The 17,319-nt window shown below is 35.4% G+C and overlaps 2 protein-coding genes across 2 annotated transcripts; both read right to left on the reverse strand.

The window, feature by feature from the left end:
* Positions 1 to 251: 251 nt before the first annotated feature.
* LOC148419949 (myelin and lymphocyte protein-like) lies at positions 252 to 4,200 on the reverse strand. The gene is made up of 4 exons (XM_088421299.1): positions 3,901 to 4,200; positions 2,365 to 2,532; positions 782 to 904; positions 252 to 711 (listed from the first exon to the last, which is right to left on the reverse strand). The coding sequence occupies exons 1-4, from the start codon at positions 3,991 to 3,993 to the stop codon at positions 637 to 639; spliced, it is 459 nt and encodes a 152-aa protein (XP_088277425.1). The 5' UTR covers positions 3,994 to 4,200; the 3' UTR covers positions 252 to 636.
* Positions 4,201 to 5,662: 1,462 nt separating this feature from the next.
* On the reverse strand, positions 5,663 to 15,208 carry LOC148419950 (myelin and lymphocyte protein-like). Its single transcript, XM_088421298.1, has 4 exons — positions 15,052 to 15,208; positions 8,405 to 8,569; positions 8,119 to 8,292; positions 5,663 to 7,213 (listed from the first exon to the last, which is right to left on the reverse strand). The coding sequence occupies exons 1-4, from the start codon at positions 15,136 to 15,138 to the stop codon at positions 7,139 to 7,141; spliced, it is 501 nt and encodes a 166-aa protein (XP_088277424.1). The 5' UTR covers positions 15,139 to 15,208; the 3' UTR covers positions 5,663 to 7,138.
* Between the last annotated feature and the right edge of the window lie 2,111 nt (positions 15,209 to 17,319).

Raw genomic sequence — 17,319 nt, forward strand, 5'->3', positions numbered from 1 at the left:
ATATATATATATATATATATATATATATATATATATATAATTTTCATATACAATGTATTTTTATATATAAATAATATATACTATTTATTAAATATTTTCTATACAGTATTTATACTTAGTTTATAGATATACTGTAGCTATATCATCATCTTTCTTTTGCTTGTTTCTTCACACTCTCTTACAGATTTGAGACTTGGTGGAAAAAAACGTACCAGACAAACATCGTTTTATTATAGAATATAGAAGCGCAACAGAATAGAAGTTACAGTATGTCTAGAAAATGCTTATGCTAGGCTAGCTAGTAAATGCTAATGGTAAAATGTGATAACGGTAAATGGTGGAAAAAATATAACAGACAAACATAGTTTAATTGTTGAGAATATAAAAGCGCAACAGAAAAGAAGCTTACAGTATGTCTACAAAATGCTAATGCTAGACTAGCTAGTAAATGCTAGCGGTAAGGTGTGGTAACGGTAAGTGGTGGAAAAAACATACCAGACGAACATTGTTTTGTTGTTGATAATATAAAAGCGCCACAGAAAAGAAATTTACATTATGTCTACAAAATGCTAGGCTAGCTTTTAAAGCTAACGGTAAGGTCGTTGAAATGTTGGTCAATAAGAGGACGGAAGTGTTTCAGAAGTGTTTCCACCGCAGGGACGACAGGACGGCATGAATGAAGTAGAGCAGCGTGGCCGTGAAAGCAAACACCTAAAACATAAGAAAAACAAAACAATGATCAAATCAAAATTATCATGCTAGTGTGTATAAATGTTCTTACCACAGCAGCGATGTCAATTTGGTAGATTTTGAATTCTCCTTCTTTTACCATGAAGGTGATGATGGCTAAATCCACCCCAGCGCTGAGGTAGAATAATGCTGCCAAAGCGTGATAGGCAAAATCCTAACACACACAAGAAAATCAAATTAGATCAGCCTGTTTACCTGTATCATTTTCATTCCTCATTCTTCTCATTCAATTCCTTCTCTTGTTCTCCTGCAATTGTTTATATAATTATTTAAAACTTTGTTTTACTCTCTATCATTCTCATAAATTTATTTGACTCTCCTTTAATAATAACATTCACACATTATTCCCGTTTTCTCAATTTTTTTACCCGTCTCTTCCCAGTGATATTCCAATTCTCATTTTCATTCCTCATTTCTTCTCATTCAATTCCTTCTCTTGTTCTCCTGCAATTGTTTATATAATTATTTAAAACTTTGTTTTACTCTCTATCATTCTCATAAATTTATTTGACTCTCCTTTGATAATAACATTCACACATTATTCCCGTTTTCTCATTTTTTTTACCCGTCTCTTCCCAGTGATATTCCAATTCTCATGTCATTCTCACTGACTACTTAAATTCTTATTCTTGCAAACAATCTCCTCTCATCCCATCTTTTTATTGACAGTATTAATTACCTCATCACTACAACATTCTCATTCTCAAAATACGTCACAATCTCATTACATTTTTGTGTTATTCCACTTGAGTTATTTACTGTTTTAATCTTATCACATTCTCATTTCATTCATCCCCTCAATTGCAATCCCATGCATTCTCAGGTCCAAACACATTCTCATAGCAGCTTCACCCCTCCCCATATTCTCTGTTCTCATCTCATTTTTGATCTTGTCATCCCTCGCGCCTATTTTATCTCATGCTTTATCTCATTACCGATTTCATCATACCAGGATCATCTCATTCTCAAATCCCTGATCATTTTTTCTCTATTATTATCCTCATTCGCATACCGCCTCCTCCCTTTCACATGTTCTTCTTTCTCATCTAAACTTCTCATTGCTCCCACCTATCTCATTTCATGATAAATTATTGGTTTCATCATATCGCGGTCATCTCATTTCCAATTTCCTGTTAATTTCTCTCCATTATTATCCTCATTCTCATACAATTTTTAACTCTCAATGTATTCTGCTTTCTCATCTTATTTTTTGAATTGTCCATCCTCAACCCTATCTCATCTCATGTTGCATTATTGGTTCCATCATACCACGATCATTTCACTCCCAAATCCCTGATCATTTTCCTCCATTATTATCTTCATTCTCATACCACTTTCCCCTCTCGACGTATTCTCCTTTCTCATCTCATTTTTGGACTTGTCATTCTTCACCCCTATCTCATGCTGCATTATTAGTTTCATCATACCACGACCCTCTCATTCTCAATTTCCTAATGATTTTCCTCCGCTTTTTTCCTCATTCTCATGCAATTATCCCATCCCATTTAATTTTTATTACATCCGTATCTCATTCTCAATAAATTCCCGAATCTCATTCCGTTTCCGTCATCTAAATTTCATTTCACTCCCATCGGTTTTTTTTTCCTTCCTTACAGCAGCAACCCACGCCGAGCCGTTCCCATGGCAACCGGCTATGAAGATGACCACCCAGAGGAGGGTCATGACGAAGCAGAAGATGGAGACAAACATCACCCAGCCCAGAGGGTTGGGGGGCTCCACGTGGTTGGACGCCACCAGGATCCACACCAGCCCACCTGTCACCTGCACGCAAAAACCACAAGGTGATTTGAGGACACTTAGCATAGTTTTTGATTGACCCTTTGGACGAGTTCCTGAGAAGTAATGTGACAGGAACGTGATTTTGATAGCGGCAATAATGTTTTGAATCGCTGGTAGTCCTCAGTTTTAAAAAGACAAAAAAAAAAGAATACGGACCTGCTCAAAGTTGAACTTCATTTATGTCTAATTAAGGGAACCCTTGTCGTCCAATCAGGAGTGAGTCCACACACCTATGCCCCACCCACACCAACCACTTCCGCAAGGACAATTTTGTGTGCTCCTTTTTTCTTGTGTGCTTATTTTTTTTCTTTGGTTCTCTTTTCGTTTGTGTTTCTTTTTCATGCACCCTTTTTTCTTTCATGCTTCCTTTGTCTCTCATGCTTCTTTTTTTCTGTTTTTGTTATGTTTCTCTTTCTTTCATGCTTTTTGCATGCTTTTTAGTGCTTTTTTCTTTTTTGCTTTTCTCTCCTTGTGTGCTTTTTTCTTGTGTGCTTCTTTTTTCTTTCATCCTTCCTTTTCTTTGCGTGCTTCTTTTTTCTTGTGTGCTTCTTTATTCCGTGTTCCTTTTTCTTTCGTGCTTTTTTTCTCGCATGCTTTTTTATTGTCTTTTTTGTGCTTCTTTTTTCTTGTGCTTCTCCTTTCTTTCGTGCTTCTTTTTTCTTTCCCGTTTCTTTTTTTTTGCATGCTTCTTTTTTCATCCGTGCTTCATATTCCTTTTGTGCTCCTTTTTTATTATTGCTTACTGTTTTTTAATGTGCTCTTCTTTTTTTGGTGGCTCTTTTTTATTGTGTTCTTTCTTTTTTCTTGTCTTCTTTTCTCTCTAAGTTGTTTTTGTTTTTTGTTTGTATTAGTTATTTTGTTTGTTTGTTTGCTTAGTTTTTCGTTTGTGTGATTTGCATTTCAGAGCCACCGTGATATTGACCCACTTAACACTTAACAGGAGAGTTTAAGTATATTTTTGAATTGGTTTTAAAACCTGCGTGTTGTTCGACCACTTTGGTTAAAATGAAAACGGATGAATGTTTCATAGTAATGACAATAGCTGATGTGACTTCAAAGTCTTACATAGAAAAAAAAAAATCACAAATTTCTGTACAATGCCTTCAACTTTCAAAAACACTTATTACACAAGGGCGCAGGGTAAAAAAGACTGTTTATCTTTGTTTTTGAATATCAAGTATTTTTTTGACAAATTTATACAGAAATTGTTCACATACAGCAATCAGACCAGCTGCATGTTTATGTGTGTCAAAAATAGCTTTCATAGAAATAATCCAAAAGAAAATGTATTTGATACAAGTAGTAGCTTCATTTGTAGAAGGGATGTAGTCATTAGTAAATGTCACTCACCAGTTCGGGCAGGTAGAACATATCCGGCACAGTCACGCATACTGCCAGTCCACTGGGTAGACTTCCCATAGACTGGGTAGTGGTCGCCGCCATCCCAGAATAGTCTCTTTTTTTCTTTGTCCGGGTCGATGGGGACTAAAGGACCATCGAGCAGGTGGAAATGCTAGTGAGGCTAATTTAGCTGACAAACCTGTTCTGGTATTGTTGCTGTTTCCCACATCTCCTCACACGCCCTTTTTTTTTTTTTTCCCTCTAAGCTGCTAAGTTGAAATTTTGTAGCCCCGGGGCCTAAGTGGAGCCAGATGGAATATCGTTATTGTTGTCTTCTTGTTTGTGTTTTACACACTGGAAAAGAATCTGGGACTACTACTATGCTACTGGGACTTCGGTCAATGACATTTCCTTCTAATGTGACAGGACATTGTTGTAGATAGTCAATAGAGGGCAATAGAACATCACATTACCGTATTTTCCGCACTATAAGGCGCACCTAAAAGCCTTTTTTAAAAAGATTTAAAAAAAAATTAAAAGCTGATGGTGCGCCTTATAATCAGGTGCGCCTTATATATGGATCAATATTGAGATTGTGATTGGTAGATGGGGAATGAAGTGATAAAGTAAGCTTGACCTGTTTCTTTTGTGTGTTTACAGTTGAACAAGGTTGCTCATATTGACATTGAGTTATTATGCTATTGAGAATTTAGAGTTATTATTTGAGTTATGATTGTTATTACTTTGAGTATTTCATTTGACATCATGATCCCTTTGTCATTGCGTGTGTGCCACCCAGTGTTCAAAATGACACACTTCAGTTTTGTTTTAATTTTCATTGCATTTCACTGTACTCCTAGAAAAGAAGTTGTACAACCACCATATTTATTTTATGATCAAAGGTCCCGGTTCAAATCCACCTGGCTCCGGCCTTCCTGTGTGGAGTTTGCATGTTCACCCCGAGCCCGCGTGGGTTCTCTCCGGGCACTCCGGCTTCCTCCCACTCCCCAAAAACATGCATGGCGGGTGAATTGGACATACTAAATTGTCCTTAGGTGTGATTGGGCGCGTGATTGGTCGTTCGTCTCTGTTTGCCCTGCGATTGGCTGGCAACCAGTTCGGGGTGTCCCCCGCCTACTGCCCGAAGCCACCTGAGATAGGCGCCAGCAAGCCTGCGACCCCCGTGGGAATAAGCGGCTATAGAAAATGGATGGATGGATTTATTTTATGAACAAATGGAAGAAAGGTCATAGAAAATGTCCATTCATCACAAGCAATTTAAGTTGAAAAAAATATTATACTGGGTTATATGGGGCACAAAAAAAGAGAAGTTTACGTTTATATATAAATGTGTACGTATATTGTTTTAACATTGTGTGTTTCCCTTCATGTAAAATAGGGCAGTATATGACCCAGGGCAAGCACAACTAAGCCATGTCTGCCATCTAGTGGTGAATGGTGATACTTCAACTTTGAATGATTCGATAGTGTATTTGTGAGCGATAGGGCGCCAGCAGCAACAATCCACCGAGAATTAGCATCAATATAAAAACATTAGGAATTTGTTTTTCGTTTTTTTTAATTAATCAAGGCGCATAAGTTTCCCATCCCTGCATTATATACAGAGAGGTTTGGTCAAATGACCAAATGCGAATACCTGAAGCAACAATACATATCTGCATGACAATAATATTTATTAACATCTGTTTGAAAACATCTTCACTCTTTTTCCATTGAATTTTTTTACATTGTAGTTGCAAACAGTCTCCAGTCATTTTTTTAAGTCTGTTTTATTTCACATTGTAGATTTGCAAAGATATGCGAAAAGTGAAATCAATCAAGTACTGTATATACAAAAAAGTGAGCATTTTTTAGACAATCAATCACATTGGAAAATGCACATGAAATGTAAAGTGATCCTTTCAAACATTAAAAGCAGGATTAAAATGTTTAAAGATGTGTTATAGTTTGGATGTAAACACAAATGAATGAGTTAGTGAGCGTTTTGTACATGTGTGTTTGCTCATCAAAATATGTTGTCATCTTTTGGTTTCGGTTCATCTATTTAACTCACTTTCCATATTTAAGAAAAAAAAACTACATTTGGGTATTTTGGTAGAATGATTCTTGTTATATTTAGCGTTCTTATGACAATTTAGTGGACTTATTAGTCATATACTGCATGTAAAAAAAGATATGTTGTACCTCATTTTTGAAAATAGTGGACCCACAGGCTGCACCAAAAATGTGAAATATTAGAAAATTCATTAGCTTAATTTTATTTTTTATTAATTTTTTTAAAAATTTTAATTTTATATTTTTATAACATTTGAAAATCATTTTAAGCAATCTGTAAAGTCACATTTAAAATATATTTGATTTTTTTTTTTTAAATATTCATATTTCATAAACAGACATGCTATGCTAAAAATGCTAAATTTAGTCTGCATTTAATAATGGCATTTAGATCTATAATTATACTATGCTAAATTTAAAGCATTGCCTGCTGTTTACGTTTTAAAAATGTGTAATTTTCTTTTAATCCTTTATGAAAAACTAAAAAAAAAATATCTCCCAGGCAAATTATGTATTATTTCCTGGCAAATGTTCAGTGCTATAAATGCTAAATTTCAGCAAATGTTTTATAGGTTAATGGATTTTTGCATACGCTTTTTGAATTTTATCTGTTTATACAGTTTGCGTTAAAAATAATTCAGAAAATCATTCTCATTTTACACTCCAAAAACATGGCAGATGGGCAATATTTGAAATGCTAAAACCGCGTCAAAAGTGAGGATTTGTCCAATTTATTCTTAACATTTTTCAAACATAAGCATGATTTTGTTGTCCTTGTAAGCTTTCTCCGTTTAAAATTCCCCCCCCCAAAAAATCAAGACGGCGGTTTTATTTTCACAACATCAATTCAAAATGCAACTAGATTTTGTTTTCTCACAATTACTTTTTCAAAGGTTTTTGCGCAAAAGTTATAAAAATATTGGTGGAGAAAACAGAAAACCAACGTACGTTTTTTGTACGTTTTTTTGGATCACTAATTTGCTTTTATTTGTGGATTTGTGCAGTGAAACATATGTGTGATGTTTCCTTTGTTTGCCGCTCATTCAGTCTTGTGACTATTTTAACTTGTAACAGTTTATATATAAAAAAAAAATCTATAATAATAATAAAATGTATGACTAAGTGTTTCTGTGTTTAGGTAGAGGCGACTGACATATTCTTGGGGTCCCCTTCAGGCTCTCTTCCATCGGATGGCGGAGAAGATGGCGTGCAGGAAGTAGAGGAGCGTGGCCACGTATGACATCACCTGATGACATCACACACAGATCAGCAACAGGTTGGTGTGTGTGTGTGTGTGTGTGTGTGTATTACAAATACACTAAACTCATTCAGCGTTTCATTTCATTTTCTGATCTTTCTTTACCTTAAACTTTTCCATTTCAACTAAAATGAATAAATTGATGAAGTAAAATAAATAATAGATGAATATAAATAATAATAAAGTAACTGGGATTCAATGTCCGGAGTCTTAGAAGATACGTAAAAATATTAGAATGTGTGAAAGGAAAATCTAATTTGTCAAATGTTGGCTTAATTGTTCGTGTAAGAGGATGACATTTAATGTTTTTTATCGGGTGTTTAAAGGGTTTTTTTCCCTTATTTTATTTTTTTTAACAAAAAAATGGTTTATTTTGCTAAATTTTACTCAAAAGCTTACTTTACTTCAAGGATAAGCCAGAAAATACTCCTATAAACTGATTTTAAAGTGACGAAAAGTATTTTTTTTTATTTCTTATTTTTGGCTCCAAAACTCACCTATTTGCTGTTTTGTGCTTAAGCTAAAGCCAAATATTGCTTTGCTACTATCTAAAGATGGGGTGTCAAAATCCGTTCCTCGAGGGTCGGTTCCTTGCCTGTTTTTGAAGTTTCTGTCCTCTAACACACCTGATTCAAATAATCAGCTCGAAGCCCGATTACAATCCTGTTCATTTGAATCAAGTGTCGCGGAGGATGGGATTATCAAAAACATAACGACCGGATTTCAACACGCCTCCTAAGTATTTTTGAGAGGAAGAGCATCAGACCAAAGCCTTGTCAAATATAAAAAAAAAAAAGAAGTGCTTTGACGCCATCTTGGGCATGCGGTTGATTATTCGCAGCATTTAAACGTTTACAATTTCAAGGGTAATGCGTTTGTGTGAGACATCCCACCACAGCGGCTATGTCCAGCCTGTAGATTTTGAGGCCTTCTCCGGTAAGAGGCACAATGAACACGGAGCCCCCCGAGTTGATGGTAACCCTCCAACCTTTGAGAACGGTGATGTAGGCCAGGATCACTGATGCGCTGAGGTAGAACACCACCGCCAGGAAATGGTAGAATGTGTCCTGCGGGACGGAGAAGATAGATGAAGGAAATGAAGCAGGAATTCCAAGGTTCCTCTATTGACAATGACGCTTGACTCTTAGCCAATCAGCATTCAGGGTGGGTGGGTCATACCAAGGCAGGCCAGACACTGCTCTGATTGGCCCCACACAGGAAGAGGAAGAACCAGAGCGTGGTGAAGACAAAGCAGAAGACGGACACGAACATGACCCAGCCTAGCGGGTGGTCCGGGTACACACGAGTGGATGCCACCAGGATCCATACCAGACCGCCAAACACCTGCGGGTGTGGAATTAGAATACATCAATATCTCAATTTTCAATTTTGGAAAATTCTCAATATTCTGAAAATTCTTCATGTTGATTTATTTACCTTTTGTGCAGTATTGTGTCCATTTTGTTGGACAAATTCGTCTACATTCTACTCGTAGTATTTTAGTCAAGGAATGGCGCACTCCTGATATGCAATAACGATTTGGTACGACCATGGTGAACTTTGACACGTTGTCGCCATCAGGGTGAAATTTCAGCTCCCTTGTTCTTTTGGTGCTTTCTCTTAGATCTTGAACTGCCTTTGATGTAAAGATCAAAGGTTTGGCCAAAAGCATCAATCAACTCCCAACAATGCAGTTTGGTAGAGTTAGGACTTTATGGTTAACCCATTCAGTGCCATGGACGAGAATTCTCGTCTTTCAAAATAGTAATAAAATTAATAAATAATAAAATTCTCGTCAGATACGTTTTTTATGGAGGGTAGCTGACACCCTTGACTGATGCTTATCTACTACGAAGGCAATTGAGCACTGTAGTGACATCTGTGACCATTGGATGGCAGTGTTGCCAAATACATACTTGTAATTCTACATTTTAGATATTTTACATAAACATAGCACACAATATTCTGTCAGCCTTGAAAGATGAGTGAAAATACTAAATGTGCCGGCGTTCTGGAGGTTGCCTTTTCAGATAACGCTTGGCACTGAAAGAGTTCAAATTGATTCGACTTTTCAGTCATCGGCCATCTGACAGAAACCCGAAGTACAATTTGACTCACGAATCAAATGGGTTTGACACCCGGCCTTACATAATACGAAAACAATAAGGAAATCACAGAAATTCCTACCTGGGATTGAATTTTTAGATTCCTAAGACACAAAAATGCGTCCTTGGCATTGAATGAGTAAAAGATCATGGAGCGAAGATTTGATAGTGTATGAAAATTCATATTTTCATGCCATTTCCAAGAAGTTGTCAACCGTCGTTTGATTAAACACTAGGTTTTAATTTAATTATGCATTTTATGTGCTAGTTATAGTTACCAAGCTTTGGAGATACTCAGTGTGAATCGGTTCAAGATTTTTACAAAAACACTGTGAAATTCCGATTCACATAGCTTTTGTGATGTCACACCTCCAAAAATCCATGAAGACATGAGAGCGAGTGATTCAAACGGCAGAGGACGGATTCTGAATTATGTTTAGTGATTAAACAGCTGCATACCTAGTATCCAATCACTTTTTAATGGCGGTTCTTGCTTTGTAAAGGGGTTTAAGAGGTGTCTTTGATCTTTAAGGGATTTGTTTTGGAGGGTCATGGAGTCAATGTTAAGCCAGTTGCGCCTGAGGTGGTGATTAAACAGTTCCTAGCGTTTGAACTCATCGGCATCTCCCTTTAAGGAAACCATAAGCACTCGAGTTTCCTTCAAAAAACAAACTCTCATCCGCCTCCTTTGACAAACATTTCCATTGAGAGACGTTTCGATGAACACAATACACAACGGTGAATATTTAACCCTGCAGTCCGTTAATGAAAGTGTGAAAAAGTTGGATTTTTCCTCCAGATGTACATAAAAAGGCACTATTGTTGGCATTATTAGTGCCACCTGGTTTAGTCATGTGACTACAGTCTACGGAACCAGGTGCCAGTATATTGTGTGTGTGTGTGTGTGTGTGTGTGTGTGTGTGTGTGTGTGTGTGGTGGGTTACAATTCAAAATATAATATATTAAAACCCTAATTTCAGGAGCAAAGATAAAAAAAAAAAAAAACATTAGAAAATTAGACCTACAACTAAAATGTGATTCAAAAATTACGTTTAGTCATTTTATGTTATTACTTCATTTTTTGTACGTGTTCCTGACATATTTTTAAATGATCATTAATTTGCCATTTTTTTTCAAATCATTTATAAAAATATTTTGTAAATGAAACCATTTATATTTTTTAGTTTTTATACTTGTAGTTTTAACTTGTATTGAAAATAGTTGTTATAGTATGTTTTATCATAATTTTTCTAAATTCAAGAAATATTTTTTTATATATATATATATATATATATATATATATATATATATATATATATATATATATATATATATATATATATATATATATATACACATTATATATATTGTTGATCAAACTTTTAATTTTTTTTCTGTCTAAAATACATTTTATTTCAAGTATTATTTTCTCATTATATATATATATATATATATATATATATATATATATATATATATATATATATATATATATATATATATATATATATATATTACAGTCTATGGAACCACTTACCTGAGCCGGGGATTTTTTTTTTTTTTTTTTTTCATCGTGATGGGTAATAAGTGAGTATAAGTAACTGGCAGGTATCAGCTACCAAATAGCTCCGCCCCTGATCATTGCAGAAAATTGTGAAAAATGTGGCTCATAATCTCAATTCTCTATTTATTTACACAATTACACGTTTATGATCAACTACTGCATTCCAAACGTGCCTTTTTTTTCCACTATCCAATTTGTGTTATCTGCAATCTATAGCAAAGAGTTCGTGACTAAGCGTAGAAGTAATGTTATGCTTCATAAAGAGACACAAATGCAGCAAAGCTGAGCAAACAGGCTAGTTTCTGTTCAATTCTCCTCTCGTCACGGGTCAGTGATTCGCAATCGGCGCCACGCCTGAAATATTACAAGAAGCCTCGTGTACTGGACAAACATGAAATGCTGTATTTGATCTCGGGTTTTCAATGAAAGAATTTTGCTCGACACACTCAGTGGACATCTCATTGGGTACACCCATGCAAACCCTAACTCGGAGAAAATGCAACATCCGAATTAAAGGAAGTCATTAGCTTAGCATATCTTATACTGAAAAAATAGCACTTCAATTCGCTTAATGAGTTTGTAATTGCCTTAATTGACTTTTTTAAAGCGAGTTTAAAATCATCAGCTACTTTTAAGAGATATGGTGTCATTAATGTATTACACTTTGCAACACTTTTTTCCTCTTTGAAGGTGGCAAGCATTTGGCTCGGAAGTCATTGTTTGGTTCATGGTTTCATGAACCGAACTACGTACTGCATACAATATTGCTCAGCACATTCATTGTACAGATCTAAAGTAAAAAAAAAAAAAAATGTTTAGAATTAAGTGTTACATATTATTTTACTTTTTAAATATGATTTGAATGAATAAATCGCTTGCACACACTTGAGCAATCAGGAGTGGCCGACGATTGGCTGACAGAAAACTTACTAACGGACCGACGATTATAATTATAATTTTGGAATAATTTTACAAGACAATTAAACATTGTATTGTTACATAGCCAAATGTTAGATCAAGGGCTGCAGCTATGGAATATTTTAGTTTTGGGATATCCTACTGAAAATTCAACAGAATAATTCTATTCCAAGGTTCCTCTTAACCAATCAGCATTCAGGGTGGGTGTGTCATACCAGGGCAGGCCAGATGCAATAATAAAAGATTATTATCTTTACAAAATTGTATAAGTATACTGAAACTTGTATCCTTTTTAACATTAACAAAAGATATATGAATATGATGATATAAGTATTTTTACAGTGTTTATTCGGATTACAGGTTAGTCTAAAACTGAAAAAAAATAAGAGCATCAAAGTGCCTGAATTCAAAATAAATAGGTACATAAAATTCCTATTTAATTGCAACTACACACATGACAAAAACAAAGCCTTATCCCTGGGGTCAAAAAGTGATCAGTAGTAACAGCAAATGTGTCCATTGAATTATCTACCTCTCTTAAACTATTTGAAAAATATTTTTGACAGCTCCCGCCAGCCTATATGAGACAGTTGAGAGTTGCTAGCTGCTAACATAGCTAGCATCTACCGCGCTAGCCCCTAATGTTCGAGCTGACAGTATTCGCATTCAACAGGCTCAGTATAATATAACGTAAGCGTAATTACATCTTTTTAATCAGTAACTGAACTTGTTTTCAGGACATTGCAGTATTGTTGACGTTAGGAACGTTTTATGCTGAAATTGCCGGTGTATTACATATACATAGCATGAACTCATCACTGAAGTTAGCTTGAATTCTTCCTGACAAAATTACACTAAATAAACGGGTAAGGCAGGCAGAAAAATGCCTCAAGCATTTTTTTTCAGATGCTCAAATCACTTGTCGATTTTTTTTTTTCCCTCTAGTTAAATCAAATTATATAACGGTATCTGACAAAAATCTGCTAGCGTAATGCTAACAGGCGATTGTAAATGCCATAGACGGGCTAATAATAATACATGTTTTCATGACTTGGTAAAATACTGTTGAAATGTTAAATATTATGTGGCTGGGCTTAGTAAAGCTTAGTTAGCGATGATATAAGCAGCGTTAGCGCTAGCCGCGTAGCGTTAGGTCTTTATTGAGTCTCGCGTCGAAATCCCCGCCGCCAAAAGCAAACATCTCTCGTCTTCCGTCGCGCGGTCACTTGTTGTCGGCAAACACGGACAGCGTTTGTCCTAAAACCTGACCGGCAGGTTTTTCAAGGTCCGACCTGACCGGCCCACACCGTAAAAGGAGCCCGGTTTCGATTTACGCCCCCTCTCATTTTCTTTAGCTTGTTTTTTTTTTTTTTTTTTTTTTTCTAGCTGAATCCAGCAGATTTAATCTCTTGCCTTCTGGCGTGCCAAACCAAAATTGGCCTCGACATGCAACGCAAAGGAGGAAATGTGATTTTTCAGGATCGAAAAAGATGAAAGTTTTATCGTAATTTTTTTTATGTAATTATTTTCTAGTAAGAAATGTTCACAATATGCTCAGATATAGCCAAATATTTTGTTTTATGAAGACATTAAAAGTTTTTGGGGGGTTTTTTTCGGATGAAAAAAACAACAATTTGTTGTTATTTTTAAGCACGCATCTCGAGCTCCCTAGTAAAAAAAAAAAAAAATCAATGCCGGATTCGCCTACGTTTCAAAGGCTTTCGCATAAAATGAATCGACGGTATATTTTTTTTTTTCGCACATTGATCCTTATGTGCGACGTCGCCGCAATGTAGCTGACCCGACAAGTTTTAAAATTGGGTTTGTTCAGTCAAATGTTTTGTTTGTCACCGTTGCAACGTGACGATGAGCTAAAAAGTCAACACCAGCCTGTGCGAGTTTGCGCCAAAAGCACAAAATGCACTAAAGTCCTTATTTCTACATTATTCAGCACATGTTAATATTTTGTATTTTGTTGTTGCTATGGTGACTGACTGGCCTCAACTGTCAGTGTACCAGTTGCCATGGTGCCAGTATATTGAGTGCGTGTGTGTGTGTGTAGGGGGGGTTCTAAAAAATGAGCATATAGTTATTAAATTAAAGTTAATAGTTAAATTAATAGTTAAATAGTTTAGTTACAATTCAAAATATAATATATTCAAACCCTAATTTCAGGGGCAAAGATTAAAAAAAAAACATTAGAAAATTAGACCTACAACTAAAATGTGATTCAAAAATTACGTTTAGTCATTTTATGTTATTACCGGTACTTTTTACGTGTTCCTGACATATTTTTAAATGATCATTAATTTGCAATTTTTTTTCAAATCATTTATAAAAATATTTTGTAAATTAAACAATATGATTTCTATTTTTTAGTTTTTGTATTTGTAGTTTTAACTTGTATTAAATATTTGTTATAGTATATTTTATCATAATTTTTCTAAATTTAAGTAATATTTCATATATATATATATATATATATATATATATATATATATATATATATATATATATATATGAAATATTTCTTGAATTTAGAAAAAAAAAAAAAAAAAAAAAAAAATATATATATATATATATATATATATATATATATATATGTATTTTTATGTTTGTATGTATGTATTTTTTATGTTATGAAACAAATTAAAAAGCCATAATTGTAAAACACGAAAAATAATCATTTGAAATAATACAAATAAATTGACAATACAACTTCATTAGAAAAAAATACAAATTAAAAATAGAATTAAAAATGATGTGAAGTAATACAAATAAATTGTTCTTCAAATTAAAAAGGACACCTAATGAGAAAATAATACTCGACGTAAAATGTATTTTAGACAAAAAAAAAACAATTAAAAGTTTGATCAAGAAGAAAAAAAAATCAAAAATAAAAAGAAGAAATGAATTAAAAAAAATGAAAAAATGCTCCATTCGAGATATAGTGAAAAATTTAAGTTGGAAAAAAATCAGTTTGAAAAAAAAGCATTTTGGCTTTCCCAAGCTTTTCCAAGCTGCACACTCAATTTGTTTTTGTGTTTGGTCATATTTGATTCTCACCCACTCGCTGGACGAACTTCACAAACAAGTACTCCAACAACATTGATACTCGCCCCTCATTTGAGAGCAAAACCAAGGCGATGGCCGCATCCAAACAACTTAACGCAACAAACAAACTAGCGACAAACACGACACGCGATGCATCTTCATCACAATGCGCCAGAACCACTCACAAATTCCGGGATGAAGAACAAGTCGGGGATGCTGGTGAAGATACCGCCGCCGGTGGGCAGAACATCTGCTGATGTGGTGGAAGCCATAGTCCCAAATGTGTGTTTTTGTGTGTGTGTGTGTGTGTTTCTATGTGTGTGTGACTGCAGACTGAGATGTGCGACCTCTTTTAATATGCTTTTTTTTATGTAAAGGCCGCCTCCCGCACCTCCTCCTCCACCACCTGCCCTCCGCCTACCATCCATGTGTCTTCGTGTGTGTGTGTGTGTGTGTTTTTCGAGAAGAGCCTATAAAAGGCAAAGTGGCTGTTTACATACATACACAAAAAGTGATCGCAAGGCAAATTTTACATGGGGGACATGAAAAGGAGATGCAAGGTGTTTGCCTGCGCTTAAGAAAATAAAAGCATGCTTAACTATTGTGGCATTATGTTACAAATGATGGAAATTCCTTAGATTTTTATATGGTAACATTAAAGAATCATGAACTAAGGGAGCTGAAATTTCCTGCAGATGATTAAAACTGGTAAAATTTTAAAATGCAACGATTTGGACGTTTCCATGTGATTGCAGTTGGACGTGCGAGATTTTGTGTGCCAAAATAATTATTGTCCAAATTTTGGACCACATAAAACCATTGTAATTACAATTTTTGAGATGCATTTTCATAGGATTTATTACATTGATATTCTTGCGATTTTTGCAACATTCCATCGAGCGGCGGTCAAACTATGTCGGCAAACAGAATATTCTTCGTTGACTCGTGTTTCACCTTAAGACAGTAGGTGGCGGTAGAGACCAGTTAATGGCTATGTCTGAAAGTGTCATCATCACGTCACAGACTACAAAAACAAGCCATACTATTTTTCACGTTTTTTGGGGGAGTTAATAAATTTAACCTACATATAAATGGATAGAACTGGCGCCACCGAACAAAATGAGTGATTGAAGGAAAAATAATACTCATCAATAACTTTATTATGCCTTTAAAAGCATTTACAAAATTTGGAAAAAAAAATGCATTTTGTAAAGTTTGCACAAGGTGTGTGCGCAAGGTTTAATGATAGTCGAAGGCACCAAAACAAAATCCCTCCCAAAACACTCTTTATTAGTCTCCTAGCTCGATGCTAACAAACATTGCAAAAGGCCTCAAGCTAACAAACTTAGCATCACATGGCCGTCACTGTAAACCTTTAAAACTGCTCATATTTTCAGCACATTTGCGGACAGCACATATGAATATACTCACAGGCATATATTCTTTATCCTCAGTAAAGAACAACTGATAGTAGATCTTTATATGTAATCCTTCCCCCTGTGGCCAGCACTTATGCTTTTATATTGTCACAAGACTCCTTCCTGCGTATAAAAAACAAAAGTCAAGAGTTACGACACTACAGGAAGTAGTCATTGTTACAAAGTAAAAGCTGACAGGCCGTGTGTCTCGATACTTTTGTCCAACAAGAAAAAGCGCCCTTCTTGAGTACTCCAGAGTGTTTTGTTGATGGTGCGGCTATTTTCAATCTGTCACCATGGAAACCACCCACGCTGTGTTTGGATGCGCAACTGCCCGGAGACACACGCGTAGTGCACACAAATTGGACGTCAACCGATTGGTTGTCCAATCTATATTTTTCAAAAAAAAATATTACGAAAAATTATTTTACATGAAATATAAAAACTTCTCTATGGCTTCTCTCCTTACCCAATTCTGCGTTATCCTTCGTTAATGCTCACTTCCTGTTAGACATTCACTTAATTTCACTTGACTTGACAAAAGTATTAGGACACTTGCTCCCACTCGTTCATGCAGAAACGGGAAGTTAAAAAATCAATGTTAAATCTGTGCTGTTGTTTTCTGGGTTTGTTTTAGCGTGACCAATGAGGGGAAAAAAACAAAAAACACAGAAGACGACGACTCACGCTCACCAGGGGACAGCGAGGGAATGTAGACAAACAGGTTGCTCCATTTTATTTGCCAGCAAACACAAGCACCTGTGTATGTGTGGGTGTGTGCATTTGGTTTTTGAGACATTGTGGGTACAAAATCTCAAGTTTTACTTACTTAATGGGGACCTCTTGCACTTATGGGGACTTTGGTGGACCTCGCAAGTTCAGACCTCTTTTTGAGGGTCGAGACTTGTATTAGAGTATCGGTTTGACCCCTGGTTTGTGTATAGTGAGGGAATATTGGAGGAGTATAGGTTAGACCCCCGGGGGGGCAGGTTTTGACCCTCAAAAAGAGGTCTGAACTTGTGGGGTCCACCAAAG

The sequence above is a fragment of the Hippichthys cyanospilos genome, chromosome 8 (genome assembly GCF_059441005.1).
Source record: "Hippichthys cyanospilos isolate Australia breed blue-spotted pipefish chromosome 8, RoL_Hcya_1.0, whole genome shotgun sequence".
Lineage (NCBI taxonomy): Eukaryota > Metazoa > Chordata > Actinopteri > Syngnathiformes > Syngnathidae > Hippichthys > Hippichthys cyanospilos.